Consider the following 19018-nt stretch of genomic DNA (forward strand, 5'->3'; position numbering starts at 1 on the left):
TGGTAGCAGAGAGTTGATCCTTGTACTCACCCCAACAAAAGCTCTGAAATGAGGGGGCCTGCGACTGGGGGAAAGACTCTTCAGGTAAAGGTTCTCAGGGGCAGGGAAGGTTTGAGTTGGGCCTTAGGGCAGCCAGAGACGTAGGTGACAGGCCCTCTCACAAAACCTGCCAGAGAATGCAGGAGGGACACAGGTGTGGTGGTGGGAATGTTCTGGAAGACAGCAGACAGCCTCCCACTCACCGATGGGGCCGAGTGAGGTCAGGTCCACACACCAGGAGAAGCTGGTATCCACACACTGGTGCACTTTGTTTCTTGTTTTAGAGACAGGGTCTTGCTCCGTTGCCCAGGCTGGAGTGCAGTGGTGCAATCATAGCTCACTGCAGCCTTGACCTCCTGGGTTCATGTGATCTTCCCACCTCAGCCTCCTGAGTGGCTGGGACTACAGGTGCATGCCACTATGCCTAGTTTTATTTTTTGTAGAGACAGGGTCTCGCTGTGTTGCCCAGGCTGGTCTCAAGGGGCAAGATGATTTCCTAGGAAGCCAGGCATGGAGGCCAGCATGCACCTGAACTGAGGACAGAAGACTCTGATGAGAGGGAGGGGGAGGCCTCTGACATAGTTTGGATACTTGTCCCATCCACATCTCATGTTGAAATGTGATCCCCAATGCTGGAGGTGGGGCCTACAGTGTGAGGTGTTTGGGTCATGGTGGGGGATCCCTCGTGAATGGTGTAGTGCCCTCCCCATGGTAATGAGTGAGTTTTCTAATTTTCTTTTTCTTTTTCTTTCTCTCTTTTTTTTTTTTTTTTCCTTGAGACAGAGTCTCACTCTGTTGCCCAGGCTGGAGTGCAGTGGCGCAATCTTGGCTCACTGCAACCTCCGTCTCCCAGATTCAATAAGTGAGTTTTCTATTAGTTCACTGGAGAGCTGATTGCTTAAAGAGGTTGATGCCTCCCCTCTCTTGCTTCTTCTCTCACCATGCAACACGCCTGCTCCCTCTTTGCCTCCCACCAGGAGTAAAAGCTTCCTGAGGCTTCACCAGAAGCCTAGCAGATGCTTGTACAGCCTGCAGAACTGTGAGGCAAAGAAACCTCTTTTATAAATTACCCAGTCTCAGGGCCAGGCACAGTGGCTCACGCCTGCAATCCCAGCACTTTGGGAGGCCAAGGCGGGTGAATTACTTGAGGTTAGGAGTTCAAGACCAGGCTGGTTAACCTGGTAAAACCCCATCTCTACTTAAAATACAAAATTAGCCAGGCATGGTGGTGCATACCTGTAATCCCAGCTACTTGGGAGGTTGAGGCATGAAAATTGCTTGAACTGGGAGGCAGAGGTTGCAGTGAGCTGAGATCATACCATAGCACTCTAGCCTGGGCCACAAGAGCAAAACTCTATTTCAAAACCCTTTCTCTACTAAAAATACAAAAAATTAGCCAGGCATGGCGGTACATGCCTGTAATTCCAGCTACTCAGCAGGCTGAGGCAGGAGAATAGCCTGAACCCAGGAGGCAGAGGTTGCAGTGACTTGAGATCATACCACTGCACTCTAGCCTGGGTAACAGAGCTAGACTTCCTCTCAAAAATAAATAAATAAACAAACATAAATAAATAACCCAGTCTCAGGTATTCCTCTAGAGCAACACAAAACAGGCTAATACAGCCTCCACACTTAGTGTCCACTGGACCTGACACTCAATGGTCTTGACTCTGCCATTAACAGGCAGACTATGACAGAGTTGTTCCCCTGCTCTGCCTCAGTTTGTCCTCTCTCAGCTGAGCAGAGCAGGGATAATTGCTTCTCATGTGGGCCACAGGACAAAACAAAGCCCTGAGTTCCACAGGAAGGTAGGTGGGCTACGTCCAAGGGAAGACAGACCTGGGGCAGTATTTTATGTCCCCGGGGTGGCAGAGGGACATGGAGAAGATGCCTCCTTCGTGGGCAAGGGAGAAGGGAAGATAAGCAGAGAGGCGCCAGACACCTGCCTCACCCCCACCTCCCCTACCCCACACCAGGCCCATTCCCACTTAGCCCCCAACTCAGGCTGCACCATTCTTCTTACAGTCAGCGTGACTTCCCGGCCAAGCTGACGGAAGCTGACAGCTTGGATTCATCAGGGACAGCATGTAGTGTATGTAGTGTGCAGGATGGAAGTGGAGAGGGGACACGGGAGCAGTGGTGTCAGGTCTGGGGCTGCCAACATGGTACCTGCCCTGGCTGTGGGCAGACCATGCTGATCCACCCTGCCAGATGTGGCCTCTGATACTAAGGTGTCCGAGTTCCAGGCCAGGACTGGAGCCAGACTCCCTTTGGGGACAGGGGACACAGTCCACACAGACATCACTTGTGCTTTGGGCAAAGCCAGCTGGACAAATGAATGGGAGGGGCCCTGCTGGAGGGTAAAACTGGGCCTGGACTACTCAGACCTGCCTCTGTGACAGGACGGTCCCGTCCTTCCAGTCAGACTCCTGAGCTGGAAGCCCACCCAGCCAGGGAGTGGGGAAGGGGTGGCCTGCAGTCTCCCTTGAGTCTGTAGCCCCTCCCACCCAAGGGAGCTCCATAAAAAAAGATGCAGAGTCTGGGCATGGTGGCTCACCCTTGTAATCCCAGCACTTTGGGAGGCCAAGGTGGGCAGATCACGAGGTCAGGAGATCGAGACCATCCTGGCTAACACGGTGAAACCCTGTCTCTACTAAAAATACAAAAACAAAATTAGCCGGGCATGGTGGTGGGCACCTGTAGTCCCAGCTACTCAGGAGGCTGAGGCGGGAGAATGGGGTGAACCCATTCTCAGGAGGCGGAGCTTGCAGTGAGTCGAGATGGCGCCACTGCAACCCAGCGTGGGCGACGCAGAAACACCAGGTGCTTCTTCCAGCTGCCAGCTGCTTCCTGGCGTGGTCTTCAGGACCCTGAATGAGTCAAGATGGGTCTGCCAGCGGCTGGGGGCAGGGGGAAAGCTGGGCAGGTGTGGGAAAGCTGGGAAGGTGATGGGCCCTCAGGGCTGAGCCCCTTCTGCCCGGGGGCCTTGGTGACACGCCTGCTGCTGAGCTCAGCCCAAGAAGTCAGGGCCTGGTGCCAAGTAGCCTCTCCACTTGCGAGGACAGTCCTGGGATCGTTATCCCTCTGGCCAGGGCTCAAGTATCCAGGCTGTGGAAGGGCCAGCAGTCAGAAAGAAGGGGGCTGTGGGTGTGGGTCCCCCAGCAGTCAGGGGCCTTGGTGGACAGGGCCCCCAGTGAGCAGGATGAGGGGGAAGGGAGACTGAGCTGTACCTCCCACCCCGCCAAGATCTGTGGTACCAGACTCCAGAGGGGACCCTCGGGGGAGACCAGTATGACAGGAACTGCTGCAGATGCCTTTGGGAACCTACTCTGCAGGGCTGGGCCAGCTGGAGGTTTAGGGCCCACATCAGAGGGGTGGGCCGGGCACCACAAAGAATGAGACTTCCTGCTGGGGTTGCAAGGAAAGCAAATCTGGTGTGCAGAGGGGCACCCACTGAGCTGGCAGAGGCCTCCCCACCAGTCCCAGGAATGCTGGAGAACAGGCTGCCAGGTGATTGGGGTCAGAAGCGCCCTGGAGGCCACGGGAGAGGTCTAAGCTAACTCCAGATGGGATAGCTCTCACAGGTCTAGAAGAAAGCTCCAAGCTGGCAACACCCAGATGGGGCTGGGCTACCAAGGGCTGGGGGCTGGGGATGCCCACTGGCCTCTGGGGAAGCACCAGGCAGATCTGGTGGGGACCAGTCCTTTAGCAGCTAAGGACTCTTGTGGCCTACTGGGCTTAGAGATGCCAGGGTGGCAGCAGATGGCGAGGTGGGGCTGGCAAAGACCTGGCCTCTGGAAGCTGGGGTCCTGGTATGTCCATGGGGCCAGGAAGTGAGTGAGAGCAAGGCCTCACTGAGGAGCCGTCAAGGCCTCAGCAGGAGGCAGAGAAGCCCTAGCTTCCTGTGCAGTGGGGCCCCAAGCTGAAGCCCCAGCCCTTCTGAGGGTGTGGTGGGGTTGGGTCTAAGAGGTTTACAGGGTTTGAGGAGGTGCAGCCACCAAGCTTGGGACCCCAAGTTCTGAATTATATGTAGGAGAGGAGCTAGGGGATACAGGAGGGGCCTGCCCTGGTCCCATCATCCAGGTCTGAGGAGGAAAAGGGTCTGCAGATCCTTATCGGAGGCTCTTGGACAAGGAGGCAAGGGATCCCCTGCCAAACCCAGTAATCATAGAAAAGGACCCTTGAGGTCCTTCCAAGGGGTTCAGCACCCCTTCCTAGGACCCTGGGTTCAAATTGTCCCAAGAAATCACAGGGACCTGGAAGCTGGACCCCTTTTGGACAGAGGCAGGATGTGGGAGGAACAGTTGCCAGGCAAGCTGAGGCTATGGGCTGTGGCAGAAGGGGTCGCGGGCTCATCGACACACACCTCTGAGTGGGCCATAGCTAGAACACCCAGAGTTGGAGTCTTCACGGAGGCAGCAGTGGCCTCAAGGAGGCCCTCAGCTTCCCGCCAGCCTGGAAAAGGGGTCCATGTGCAGCATGAGAGACAGGAGGGGCTCGGCAGCACTCCCCCAATCCCATCTCCAGAGGCAGACAGCGCTCCGGAAGCGCTGTACTGGGTACTCCCCGCTGAGGGGGTGTCTGGAGGAGGCGTCTTGGGGAGCTGCCCATGGAGAGAGCACAGCACACAGCCAGCAGCAAAGCTGTGTCCACGGGCTAAAGGAGCCCCACGGCCCTCCTCCCGCACCAGCTGGGGGAGCAGGCTGGGCTGGGAGTTCAGCGCCCCCCATCTCTGGCACTGGAACTGCAGGGTGAGAAGAGTCACAGCCAGTCAGGTCAGAGTCGGGTCCTGCTCCCGGGATCCCCAGAGGAGGTTTCAGGGAGACCCAGCTGGTTCAACTCAACCCCCTGAGTGAGAACAAACTCACAGGAAGAGGGGCATCAATGAGGCCAGGAGTGGCAGAGGGAAGGAGGCGTCTGGCGTCACCAAGGGGCTTTGGGGTCTTGATAACACCCCCAGACATGGACATTGCCAGCAGCGACAGGGCAGAACGAGGCCTCAGGAAAAGCAGGGCTCAGCACCAGGGTCCCTGCCAAGGCTGGGTTGGGGTGGTGCAGTGCTGAGCCTGGCTGGAGGTGCTGTTCCCTACGAGATGACTCTGTCCCGGGAGCCCCTCTCCCCCTCCCAGCTCCTACTCTGAGTTCCCCAAGACAGGACTGTCGTCCTTCCCACTACCTTGCTAGCCCCACTTCTGTCAGCAAAGCCAGCCGCCCAGGCCCTTTGCCTCTTCTACTGGGCTAGGGTGCCAGGTGGGAGGATGGGAAGGCTGGGCCTCACTCACCTGAGCCCCATCCTTAGGTGGACCTGCTCGGGTCTCCTTGAGGGGTGGGGTGGGGCCAGCACACTGCGCTGCCCTCACTCCTTCCTTGCCCTAGGGGTGGCAGTCAGGTAGGGCGCTGCCTCCCTCAGACTAGGAGTCTTGGGCAGTATGGTTCCTGCCCCCACCACCTCAGGCTGGGGTCCCTGGGACACTGTCGTATCTCCTCCCTTGGACTAGAACTCTCAAGGCCAGGTTAAGTCTCTCCCCCTCAGACTGGAGCCGGAAGGGGAAGAGGGCCTCCCTGGATAGAGCAGTGTCGGAGAGCAGCACCTCACTCCAGCCAGGCCTGGCTCCACACCACCCCAGCCTGGCCTCTCCACCATTCTGAGTCCTCTGGGGCCACAGGAGAACCCAGGTGCTGAGCCCTGCCTGTTCTGAGCCCTCACTCTGTCTGGTCACCATTGGCAAGATGTGTGTCAGGCATGCAGCAGGGGTACAGGTGTGAAGGGAGAGGAGAGGACGGAGGGAAGGGAGGACCAAAGGAAAAAGAATAAAGAGCTCATCACTCCGTTAAGGTGTTGACGATGAGATGGATGTGACTGATGGGGCTGACGAGGTGCCCATGGCTGCCAGGGCCTGGGGGATCCAGGGTTGGGTTCAGAAACTCCGCCTCCACTGCAGTTCTTTCCTCCCTGTAGGAGTAGCCTCAAATGATTCCACGTGGCTCACACCCCCATTCCTCAGGTTGTGGGACTGAGTCCCTGGGTTGCTGGATTTCTAGCCAGGCTTCCAAGCCCTGTCCCTGTTCCTGTTCCTTCTAGTTCTGGGAGCTCCAGCCTCACCTGGGGATTTTCCTGTTCCAGACTCACCAAGACTGCACGTGTGGTTCTCTATCCAAACCCCACTTTGCATGTGATTTTGTGTTTGTCTTCAAAGCCCAATTCAGGTACCACCTCTTCCGGGACCCATGGACCCTCCACCCAGGTTGTCATTGCAGTGGCCACAACGTGTTGTGGTTACCTATCCCTTCCCAGCCCAGTAGCTCTTTGTGGGCCTATACGAAGTGTAAGGGGACAATGGCAGTTGCCACTCCAAATCCCAGCCTAGTGTTAAGGCCAGGCTGCCAGAAGAGGGACAGCGCAGCTGGGTCCAGTGACCACCACCAGGATGCCGCACAGCTCCATCAAGCTCCAGTGGACTGGCCCCTGGCCCAGGGGGAGTGGGAAGACAGCCCCAGGAAGCCACCCTAGCTGCCCTGAGAACAAGCCTCTGGGGGAATAGAGCCCGGCAGGGGCGGGGTCTCTAGAGGGTGGGCCCAGCGCACCACCCCCCATCCCGCAAGCTAACGTCAGTGGGTTGCATGGTCACCAGCCATGGGGAGGTTTTGACAGTTCTACCCAGACCATGAAAGACATGCTTAGCCCTGGGAGAGGGGCACATGCTGGGGTCTAATAACCAGCATTTCTCACCAGGCAGTAGCCCACAGACCAACCACCACCAGGACCCACAGGGCCTCAGGAGAGAGGGCTTTCCCAGAGCAAGCATGTATGTATGTGAGAGGGGTCCACAGAGCCACAGCCATCTGCACAATGGTGCAGGAGCCACCCAGCACCTTCTGGACTGGGAGCAGGGAGAGCAGCCTGCAAGCAAAGGGCTAGGCACACAGTGACAGAACACGAAACCCACCATCCCCAAACACACGGCCAGGCCCCACTTCCAAACACAAGCCAGATACTTTAATGGGCTGCCTCCAGGGCCCATCACAATCCCTTAAATAAGGCCCAGAGCTTGCCAGCCTTTGGTTCAGCTCAGCACTCCGCAGGCAGGTGGCTCACAGCAGGCCTGGCTGATGGGCTCTAGCTTGGGGAGCAGCAGGATCCTCAGTCCAGATCTTCAGAGACCTTCTAGGACTGAGCTGCCACTCAGTCCACCTGCATCAGTCCCTGAGTCCCAGCAGCTGCTTAGCTTCTAGAAAACGTAAGTTTCCTAGGATAATGCCAGGAGCGGGGGAGGCAGTTTGAAGCACTGATGTCAATTCAGGACAGGCCTGGGGCCTCCTGCGGTGGCAGCAGCAGGCCCAGAACAAGGACACCAGCTCCAGGCTGCATCCCTGCACCAACAGGGGGGACTGGGAGCAGGGAGTGCAGGCTCCCTCAGGGAGCTCCAGCCTGGAGTGGGGCCAACCCAACCCCAAATGCTGGAGGGTGACTCCTCAAAGTGAGTCACACCCACTGTCTAAGGTACCACTCTATGACAGCCAAGTCCTAGGACACATGAAGACTTTCTGTAGGAAGGTTCTCTGCCTCCAATTCTAGGCCCTGTCCCAGGGAGGAAGCAGAGAGCAAATCATGACAGGGTATGGACAGGGTATGTGTCAGGCAGCATCCCCACGACAACCCTGTGAGGTAGGTTGTGTTGTCCCATTTTACACATGGGGAACGAGGGCTCAGCAGAGGTGAAGTTTCTCGCCCAGGTCCTGCAGCAAGAACACGAGCCGGGATTCAAACCCAGGTCTGTCGGGCTCCAAAGCCCGTGTGTGTTCTCTAGGCAAGAAATAGGAAGTAGTCCCATCCAATAAAGACTCTCGTGTTAAAAGCTCAGGGGCTCTCAGCCCACCCTGGGTGGGCCCCAGGGTCAGAGATGGAACCCCTCCAAGGGAGCAGCCCCAGCCCCAGCACCCACTCCTGGCCCCGGGGCAGCTGGGCAGGCACAAGGGAAGGGTGGAGAGTGATCACTATACACACAGCACTGGCAACCAGTGCTACAGGTGATGGCTCTGGCTGTCCAGTAGCTGTGGGCAGGGTGAGGGCCGGTCTGGTCTTGACTTGTGGCCCCATGTGGGCAGAGCCAGGCCATTGAGCCAGGCGGTCTCCAGCAGACTGCGGAAGCGGGCCTTCAGTGTGGGGCCAGGTGGGCTGGCACAGGCAGCAGGGGTAGGGGAGGCAGCACAGGACTCTTCCCCAGCAGCTGCCTCTCCTTTCTCCGGGCCAGGGGTTGGTGGCTTCCTCCCTGGCTTCCTGACCTTGGGGGCCGGTGACTTCCGAGCCAGGGCTAGGCTCTCTGGCTCATCTCTGGCCAAAGTGGGCTCTGAGGAGGACACAGCTCCAGCCTCAGTGTCAAAGTCACCTGGAAAACGAACACATAGTCAGCCTGCAGACCCCATACCCTCAGGTCCCACCTCCTGGCCTCCAAAGCCATCCGAACAGTGGTTCTGCTGTACCCCAAGTCAGGCTGGCATCACAACTCTTCCCCACACATGCCCACTGGCCAGACCATCCAAGCCAAAAAGATGTGCTTCTCCCCTGGTGACACCAGAAACTCCATCTGATGAGGGTACTGCTCAGGAGAGGCTGTTTGGGTACAAGGATGACAGCAAAGGGGCTAAGCAGGCCAGGAACCATTGGCCTGGTCCAATACCCATTGTCCAGATGGAAAACTGAGTCATGGGAACATGACTCGTCAGAGGACCATGCCATGTAAGACAGCCATCATGTTTCTGCCATACCAGCCCCAGAACCAAAGCCCAAGCCCGAGGCCGAGCCCAGGTAGAGACTGCCCTAACAGCCATGCTGGGGGAGCATAGGAACCCACAAGAAAGGAAAGCAGGGATAACTGTCTTGGGGGCACACACAGAAAGGCGGCCCCCAAGCGGGGAGGGAGTGAGGACAGGGGCAACAAAATTCAGCCAGAGACCGGAAGCCTGGTCTCAGTCACTTCCTTCCCAGGCCCCCGATTCTTGCAAGCTCCAGTCAGAGCAGCCGCGGACTATGCGGAGTGCCCAGACTCTACTGCCAATCAGGCAGCCCAGGAGAAACGGACCTGACCCTCTCTGGGCCCCAGACAGCCCAACTATATGGGAAGAGGACTGAGCTAGGCAGCCCAGCCCTGAGAGATGCGGGACCCTCACTCAGTAACAGACTGCCTGAGTCTGGATTTCCTTTGCATCCCATTAAGGCATCTGCTCCAATTTTGTAGGTATTCAGGGATCAGGGATTTTGGTCAGCCAGCTCCTAAGCTCATCTCATCTGCCACCTCACTGCCTCAGGCCCTTCCCCATCCTAACCAGGTAAGGGCCCAGGACAAGGCTGCCACTATGGGGATGGAACTAGGAACAGTTTCTACAGGGAAGAGGCTGGGCGGTGGAAATGGGAGAGGGTGGAGGCAGCAGGGAGAGAAAAACTAGAGGGGCCTCAGGCTGCGATGCCAGGTGTACTGATGCAGGAGGGACAAGGACAGAATCCACTTGGTCCCATCACCAGATCTCTAGCTGAAGAAGCGTGATCATACACACCACACAACACTTCGGCAGTTGTGTGGTCCTCCAGAACATAAAAAGAAAACAAGCTGGAGAACAGTAGGCAGGAGACATCGTTTAGTAGAGGAAAAGCAAACCACAAAACAATGCGATTTATGGGCACACTTCTGTGTATGGAAGGGCCAGCAAGGACTGCAAAACTACGCATTCATAAAGGCAACTGTGGCCCTCACCAGGCATGAGGAGCTTTGTGAAAGGGGGTGCCATTCACCAACATGGAAGAGAACTGAGGGTGGGAAGTGAGCCGAGGGGAAGGCTCGGGAGTGTGATTTGGGATGAGTTCACTGTGGGAGACCCAGGGGCAGAGGCCCAGCATGCAGTGGGTTATTTAGGGCTAGAGTTCAGAAAGGGGAGGCTGGAGATCGGGGAAATGATCTCAGCTAGAAAACAGGGCCTAACCAGAGCACTGGAAACACTGCACCAAAGATGGAGAAGGCACAGGCAGAGGAGGGAATCCAAGAAGGTGCAGCACCAGGGGAGACTGAGGAGTTTCCATGGGGACAGAGCAGCCGGCATGTTCAGAAGACTACAAAGGAGGCTATGAAGGTGCTCACTGATGTCTGGAGGGTCAAGGGGTGGCGGTACCTAGAGCCCACCCTAGAGCCCCCTACCCAGGCAGGAGTCCTTGGAATCACGCAGCCTCAGCTGTGACGCACTCACACAGCACACACACCTGTCACTTGCTCATACAGCTCCGGTGGCCACTGGGGCTGCCCCATGCTCACCCAGCTGGCGGCGTACACAGTCACGCCACTGCAGGCCAAGAAGGTCGGGGTAAATGTCAGGCAGCTGGCGCAGCGCCAGTAACTTCAGCATGCGCGAGGTGCAGCCCGGCAGGGCGAGCTCCCGCAGTGCCCGCTCCTCCGACAGCGTGGTGGGCCGCAGCTCCACACGATGCTCCTGCAGCACATGGTCCACAGAAGCGGGTGGCAGCCGAGGAAAGAGCCGCTCCTTCACCAGGTGGATGGGCACGAAGATGGCACCAGCTCGCACCACATGGGGGAAGGGGCACCGGTGGGTGCGATCGAAGCGCTGTAGCTGGGACAGTAGCTTGGTCAGCAGCCCCTGCACACCCTGGCAGTCCTGCCACGCAGCCTGGCCCCAGGGCCCAGCCGTCTCTAGCCACTCGCGAAGCTTCTCTGGAGGAGAGTGGGCCACGGAGCCAGAAATAGCATCACACAGGGACGCGTGTAGTCCTGTAAAGTGCTGCTCCGGGGAGTCCCCTGGGGCTGAAGTAGATGCCGGAGCAGGGCCTGCAACTGGAGCTGGAGCTGGATCCCGGGCTGAAGCTGGAGCCTGAGCTGGAGCCGGAGCAGGGGATGGAACTGGAGCAGGGGCAGGGGAGGCCACCGCTACGGCTGGAGAGCTGGGCAGTGCCAGGCTGAAGCAGGTCACGGACAAGGGCTGTTGAGCGAGAATCCGCAGTCCAATGGGCCCAGATGTGGGGGTGGGCGCAGGCTGTGTGGGAGCAGGAGCTGAGGTGGGTGTGGACGGGACCACAGCTGCAGGCAAAGGTGCTGGACGGAGGATCTTGAACTTTCGGAACATGAAGGCCACAGAGCTGTGGAAGTTGGTACTTGGCATAGCATCTGCGGTCACTGGCACCCCAGGCAAGCCTGGTGCTTCTGTGTCTATCTTTTTCAGGCCTGGCAGATCTGACACCATGTTGCCCACATCCGGCACATCCATGGCTGCAGTGGGCTTGGCATGCTCCACAGGACTGGGAGCCTTGATGTGCGAGGCCTCTGCTGTGGGCTTCCTCACACTCAAATCCAAGGCTACCTCCTCTTTAAGTGAGCCCCTTAGGGGCTTACTCCCTGAGGGGCCCTCCTGGGCGGGTGGGGTCCCCCTGCAGCCTTTGTCCTGAAATTCATTGGTGGCCGGAGTTGAGTCAGGCTCAGCTGTGGCAGAGTCAGGCTCAGTTGTGGCCTCGGGTGCCGGCACATCCAGATAGTCACGGTAGGGAGCCAGGCTGAAGACATTGTCAATGACAGGCATTGGTGGAGAGCTGGGTGGCCTTGCACCCTCCTTCTGTGGAAAAGACTGGCACTCCCGGGCACAGGGGGGCAGTGCTGGGGGGGTACAGGGAATTGGACTGTCTCGGATGACGATGGGCGGCCCAGAGTGCTCACTGAGCCGGGGCTGGAGCTGCTCTTTCCTGCAGCTGGGCATCCAGGTCTTCTCTTCGGCTTCCTGTGCAGGCCTCACAGGCTCTGAGCAGGGCTGGCTCGCTGGCAAAGGCTGGCATGCCCTCTGGAGGGCACCAGGCTGTGACACAGCCCGCACATTGTTCTGGGAAGGTGGCGTCCCTCCAAGCCCAGGGGATGCTCCATAGAGAGAAAGGTCATCCCGGGCATAAGGAAAACTCAGTGTCTGGGGGGCAAAGTCCAATGGACACCGTGGAGCAAGAGGCGGCTCCAGCTTGAGGCCTGGAGAGGGTGCTGGGAGAGGGGCAGAGGGGTAGGGGTACGTGTCCAGCCCCAGCGGGGGAATGTAAGGTGTCTGGGCTGCCTGCTGCCTCAGGTAGGGGCTGCCCAGCCCACCAGCCTGGTACCCGGTCCCCTTGTGGCCCCCCAGAGGCTGCAGGGGAAGTGCTGGGCTGTACCTACCCTGCTTCTCTGGGTGGCGACAGGCTGGAGGGCAAGGCAGGGCCTGTGGAGGGTGGGGTGGTGGGTAGTGGGTGGGCCCGGTGTCCTGACAGGGTGGCCCCAGGGGCTGGGCCAGCTGGGTCCAAGGACTTGGCCCCTCGGACATTACTTGCTTGGAGTTCCTAGGATAAGGACCTGTGTACCTGGAGGCCAGGAAGCCCGTGCTGTGGATGGTCTGATACTTCTCCAGGAAGGGCTGGCATGGGGAGAAGCTCCCTGAGGAGTCTTTACTGGACCCCCCAGCTGGCACCCCCCGCAAGAAGGTGCCATCCAGGGTCTGACCCTTGCTAGGAGCTGGGGCCAGAGAGCAGGGTGGGTCAGCTGAGGGCAACAGGGGCCCAGTCACCAGAGTCCAGTCAACATCCAGTGGCCTCTTCACCGCTCCTTCCCCCAGGCAAGTTGAGAGCCCATAGCACAGAGGGTTGCGGTAGACAGGTTTGGGCGCTGCCAGCGGCGGACTTGGGTAGGAGTGACCCTGGGGACTGAAAGGCAGGAGCTCAACAGGGCTGGAGTCCTGCATCTTCTCAGAGCCTTCTGCTGGCGAGCGGTAGAACAGGCAGTTGGTCAGCAAGTTGTCCGTCCGAAGTGGGGGTCCTGCCATACTGGTAGAATACAAGGGTGGGTATGGGGTCCAGGACGCCAACTGCTCAGACTCGGCCTTGGGAGTACCCGCCATGGGGCAGGAGAAGTAGGACCCCTTGTAGGTGCAGGGGTCCTGGTTACCAACAGAGTGGGGCAGGCTGTGCTCAGGCCCCGAGTCTGTCTCTAAGCGGGGCAGTTTGCCATACATCACAGGCCCCAGGGTTCTCAGGGGTCGCTTCTCTGCCATCGCTGTGAAGGTTTCGAGCCCTCCTGGGCCCCTGCTACTCAACTTCTGACCTGGGACAGAGAGAGAAAGGCAGGGGCTGTCAGGGAAACAGGCGACAGGCAAAGCAGCAGATGGCTGCTGCTCTCATCAGCTCACTGCTACACCTAAGAACCTGGCACTTAATTGATGCTCAGTTAAGACTGTGAGTGCATGAGCCACAGGACAGAGCTTTCCAATTCGTGTTTGTATTCTTTTGAGGCAGGGTCTCACTCTGTTGCCCAGGCTGGAGTGCAATGACATGAACTTGGCTCACCACAGTCTCAGCCTCCTGGGCTCAAGTGATTCTCCCAACTTCCAAGGAGCTGGGACCACAGGCACCTGCCACCACGCCTGGCTAATTTTAGTATTTTTTGTAGAAACAGGATTTTACTATGTTGCCCACAGGCTGGTCTTGAACTCCTGTACTCAAGTGATCCTCCCACCTTGGCCTCCCAAAGTGCTGAGATCACAGGCATGAACCACCCACTGCACCTGACCCCAACCTGTATATTTTAAGCTGCAGAACCCTTTGTTTAATGAATTATTCTACACAGAACCTCCACCCACCCCTACTCCAGGAGCCCCTTCTGTTCAATTTTCCTCCATACAACTCCCAAGACCCCCTCCTTCTTGGGATTTCAGAATTTGCAGGGGCACTGGGTCTGAGGGTCACTTGGCATACCCTGCCCCCCACCCCCTCATATACAGATGAGAAGACCCATTTATCCCAAAATCACCAATGAAATAGACACAACGAGAAGCAGGCCTCCTGCCTCCCACCACGGGGTCCTATTCCAAGATGCCATAGTGACGCCCACTGCAGCCAAAACATGGAATCTGAGTATTGTCTACAAATTCACAGATTTCCTGTGACACTCCTCTGACCTGCTGATCTTGTCAAAATGGCAGAGTCGAGTCTCCAGCCCAGGTCCCTAGGCCCAAAGCCAATGCTGAGATACTGGACTTGGCTCTGGAGAGCAGTCCCCTAGGAGAGGTAACTGGGAACATCAGCCTGTACAAGCCACACTCCTCTCGCCCCACTCCTCCCCCTCTGCAAGAGAGTCAGGGCAGCCCAGCAGATGGTGCTACAGCACCAGCAGGAACGTCCCAGAGCATAAGGAGCCTGGATACACCCCTACCCCCAAGCTGCAGATGGCACATGCAGGGGCAAGATAGCCTCAAGGGCATGTGTGAAAGTCCAGGGAGGTGGCTGGGTGCGGTGGCTCACACCTGTAATCTGAGCACTTTGGGAGGCTGAGGTGGGTGGATCATTTGAGGTCAGGAGTTCAAGACCAACCTGACCAACATGGTGAAACGCTGTCTCTACTAAAAACACAAAAAAATTAGCCGGGCATGGTTGTGCATGCCTGTAGTCCCAGCTACACAGAAGGCTGAGGCAGGAGAATTGCGTAAACTCAGGAGGCAGAGGTTGCAGTGAGCCAAGATTGTGCTACTGTACTTCCAGCCTGGGCGACAGAGAGAGACTCCATCTCAAAAAAAAGGAGAGGAGGGGAGGGGAGGGGAGTACAGGGAGGGAGGCCCCAGGAGCCACAGAGTGCTACTTAGCCACTACTCCCATTGTATTGATGGAAAAACTACATGCTTCAGAAAGACTAAGCTCTAAGACAAGACCAAGGAAGGATGGGAACTGAGGTCCCTCGGGGCAGGAGGCACCCAGTAACCCATGAGGGGCTCATCTGAAGCCCTTCTGCTGGGGCCACACTGACTTGCCTCTACCTCCCCCAGCCAGCACCCTGCTCCTGGAAGCTCTCAGTGGCTTAGAAAGGACCACCCAGCTCAATCTTGCTATGACTAAGGCAAAGTGTCACAGGTTTCAGTGACACCGGCAAGCAAGGACCAGCCCTCTCCTTGCTTCTTCAAGTTGGAGCCAATGACAGCCACAGGCTGAGTTAGACCAGCACGTTTTGGGGCTAGGAAGGGCAAGCCTAGTGTGGGGCCAATGCCCACTCCCACACCAAGGCAGACTCAGAAAGCAAGGTGGTTCATCTGGACAGAACCCCACATCTCAGGCCAGCCTAGAGAAGACATGGAGGAGCCATTAGGACACAGGCGACAGTCCCAACAACAGTGTCCTATGATAGAAACCTGCTATCGAGGGGTGAAAGCCCCCATCTCACTCCACAGCAATGCTGTGAGAAGGAATTGTAGGGTTTTGGGGTATGGACCCTGCCCACCCTACCCTTGGGACACTCTGGGTTAAGTGTTGACTTCGGTCTCACCTCCCCCACACGCTCCTTGGGGTCTGCTGGGTCCCCACCCCCAACCCCAGGAGTCCCTCTCTCCTGGGCCTCAGCCCAAGGAATACCCTCTGCCCTGGAGACTTCTTGAGGCCCTTAACTGGGACCCAGCCAATAGACAGGAGACCACCTGGGACCCTCAAGAGTCTTCGTGGGAGGGGTGGTGGTTTCAGGGAGCCAACACAGAACTCTTAGGGACGTGGGAATGACCTTATCTCCTGCCAGGAGGAGGTGGAAAGCCCAGGATACACTCCCTCAAGGGAGACTCCTCCTCCACTCAAGACAGTTGCCAAAATGTAGGTGCCTCCTTCCCAGACCCATAGTAAAGCAAGCAAGCTCTCGGACAGGGCAGGTGCCCAGGAAGCAGGCTCAGGTCATCTTTGAGAGGTAGCTCTGTTGATCCTCTGCCAAGCTCCAATGTCACTCAGCCAGCACCCAGGCCAGGGTTCCAGAGAAGAGCCCACCACCGCAGCACTACCACTGCCTTACACAGTGGGAAAGGAAACAGCTCTCTGTTCCCACTTTCAGCTTCTAGGTGCCTAGGGATGGTCGATGGCAAACATCAGGATGAAGAGCGCCATTCCTGCCCAACTGTGGCCAGCATGTGGATTCTCCTGGAGGGCTGAATCGGGCCTCGCCGGATGTTCTCCCATCTCCCACCTTCCCTACCTAAGGCTCCGGACTCTCCAGACGCTACAACCCAACCTGGGGCAGCCCAAATTCTCCAGTGGAGGGGAAAGCGAAAGGGATCGGTCTCTATCCCCTTTGCCCTAGCCGCCCTGAGCATAACTCTGGTGCCTAGGGCCCACAGCCGATTTAGCTTTGAGGCTGCCGCCGCGCCCGACCTGGCGGGCTTCCGGGTGTCCCCAAGCCCCTCCCGGCAGCGCCGAGACGCACGTGCATCCAGCAGGCTGACACACAGGCCGCCGCCACGCATGCAAACCCGTGCCTGCACGTACGTGCATGGCCCACATCTGCACACACGCCATTCCAGAACTGCGCTCTCCCCTCGCTCTGGCCCCGGGCACACGTGTGCATGCAGGCAGGCCCGCGCACCCAGCCCCACACCGACGCCCGCAGACCGGCTGGAGGTCCCGGAGCAGGGGCGGCCCGGCCGCAGGGTCCGGGCAGCCTCCGCCTCAGGGCGATCCCGCCAGCCTGGGCTGAGGCCAGACGGGTGAGTCAAGAGGTGGCGAAAAAATCGCAGGGCCGTCCCATCCCAGCAGGGCGCGTCCAGGGCCCCGCGGCGCCTCAGCGCCCGCCGCCCCCAGGCCCAGCCCTCCAGTGCCCCCTTGTCCCCTACCTCCCCCCCAACGCCCTCCCCCGGCAATCCACTTGAGCAGGGCCCTGCGGGAGGCCCGAGGGCTCGGCCTGAGTTCCTTCAGGCCAGATTGGGCGCCTGGCCTCCGCCGGAGATCCAGGGCGCCAGCAGGCCCCGGGAGCCTCGAAGTCCAGGGAAAGTCGGAGCAGCGGCGCCACCCCTGCCCCGCAGCCCGGTCGCGGAGGGCCGGCGGCAGCCAGAAGCTGCAGACCCTCGGCCCAGACGCGGCGCGCTCCGTCCCCAGGCCGGCCGGTAGGGGCGCCCTGGAGCAGCGCCATCCGCCCCTTCCCCACGCGCCGCCCGCAAACTCGGCCCAAGTTTCCGCGCCCGCCGAGCTGGCGAGCTCCTACCCGCAGCGCGCCAGGTCTCCCGCCGCCGCTACCCCAGGCCGCCTCCGCGTCCGCATCCTCCAGCGTCGCCCAGGCCGCGGGTCCTAGTACGGTCGGGCCCTGCGCGAGAAGTCGCGGTGAACAGCAAGCTCAGAGCAACCCTCCTCACTGCCGTTCGCGCCGCCGCCGGGCGCCGTCTGCGGTCCCGGGCGGGGCGGGCTGGGGGCGGGGCGGGGGCGGGGCGGCTCGCAGGGTTGGGGCAGAGCCCGGCCCCGCCTCTGGGAGCCTGCGCTCCTGTGGGCAGCGGGTGCCGAGGGCCAGAGTGGGGCCAGCTTGCCGGGAGCGGGCCGCGGGCGCTGTGCACCGCCGGTACCCGCCACGCTCCACGAACCAGTGCCCGGCGGGCCGGTCACGCGCCCTCAGTCGCTCCGTTAGATCGTTCATTCACTGCCACTTTCTAGCGATGTGACCTTGCGCCTGCCACTTGACCTCGCTGAGCTTCAGTTTCCTTATTTGCAAAAGTGGAATTCTGCCTTCCTCATAGCGGTGGCGGTGTAAACTTGGAAAAGGGTGTTTGCAAATATCTGGCACACAGTAGGTGCCGGCATTCCCCTGTCCAGCACTAGTGTATTAGGGGGCTGGAGAAGGGCTTCTTGATCTGTCCCCTCATTTTGGTGTAGTCAATAAGGGCAATTTCCAGACTCCTGCTAGGGCAGGGCAACTGTCTGAGGAAGCGGCAATCTCCCCATCCCTGGAAGGACCGGGAATGAGGGTGCTGGGGGATTTGCAAAGTAGCCTGGGCGAGGCTCCCTCCGTGAGGCAGACCTGCGTGCAGCCTACGAGGCGGGTGGAGGGAAGCACGCCCAGCCAGGAATGGTGTGTTGCAAAGAGAGGCTGGAGGGTGGGGAAGGGCTGCTTCTTCCTGGGCCATCTGACTGTGGATGAGAGCCCCTCAGTGCTACTTTATCTGAAAGAATCTGGTCCCACGAAGTTCCTGGGCTGCCTGAGGACTGGGAACAGGTGTGTGCAGTGGGGGAGGGGAGGGCAGGTGGACATGCCAAAGGCCAGAGTCAGTTCAGGAAGCAAAACTATCCCCTCAGATCCCAAAGGTAAGTTCTGCCTGAGTCAGAGCAGAACAGGCCTGAGGCTGCAGGTTCCAAGAATCACCAAGCAGCTGGAGCAGCTGGAGCTGAGGAGGAGGGCCTAGGCACTACAGGTAGGAAGAGGAAGAGGAAGAGGAAGTGAGGTCACCTGGGGAGTGGGGGCAGGGGTGGGGGAAGAGTGTCACTTCATGTAGAGCTGGAAGAACCTTAGAAATAGAGTCTGGAACCATATAGGGAGGAAACACTCAGAAAGGGTTGGAGGTCACAGGCTATTCCCTGCTCTTGCCCCTTACCAACTCTGCTCAGCCCTCTTCCTCCAGCACCGTGCCCGCGACCCTGTCCCTGCCCTGCTAGTGGGGTGGGAGGAGGGCTGTGTTCTTAGCCCCTGGGGTCTGGGAGTCTCAGGTTGTGTGCTCAGATGTGCCCAGTGGTCTCTCCAATTTCCCTGAGTTGGAGTGGGACCAACCAGGCCAGGATGAGCAACTGTCTTGAGACACTAGGGGCTAGTTAAGATTTGCAGCACTGCTGAGCCTTGTGTTAATTCAGGGACACCTCACACAGACAGCAGCCCCACTCAACAGTATCTTGTCTGTTCCTTTTCCACATCACTTAAACACCTTGGACTGCCAAAGAAAGGACACAACACTGGGGGACTTGGGAGCTACTTTGTAACTTTCTGAGCCTCAAATTTCCTCATTGCAAAAAGGGAGCAGAGAGAGACGTGCCTTAGCAACTGTGGTGTGGGCCAACATCAGTGTGGGAAATTGTTTGTAAACTCTAGGAAGCTCATAGAGTGTCCCCAGACTATGAGCTCCTGAAGACTCTGACCTTGCCCTTTTTCCTCTCTATACCAATGGTGGAGTGTGGAGCCTACAGAGAATGAAGGCAATCAATATA

General features: G+C 58.6%; 1 protein-coding gene across 1 annotated transcript; it reads right to left on the reverse strand.

The window, feature by feature from the left end:
- Window positions 1-7014: 7014 nt before the first annotated feature.
- On the reverse strand, window positions 7015-17228 carry LOC101008627 (uncharacterized protein C15orf39). The gene is made up of 3 exons (XM_003901223.3): window positions 17040-17228; window positions 10341-13142; window positions 7015-8426 (listed from the first exon to the last, which is right to left on the reverse strand). Exons 2-3 carry the CDS (start codon window positions 13090-13092, stop codon window positions 8062-8064), a joined length of 3117 nt encoding a protein of 1038 aa, XP_003901272.2. The 5' UTR covers window positions 13093-13142; window positions 17040-17228; the 3' UTR covers window positions 7015-8061.
- Between the last annotated feature and the right edge of the window lie 1790 nt (window positions 17229-19018).

Source organism: Papio anubis, unplaced genomic scaffold, assembly GCF_008728515.1.
Source record: "Papio anubis isolate 15944 unplaced genomic scaffold, Panubis1.0 scaffold199, whole genome shotgun sequence".
NCBI lineage: Eukaryota > Metazoa > Chordata > Mammalia > Primates > Cercopithecidae > Papio > Papio anubis.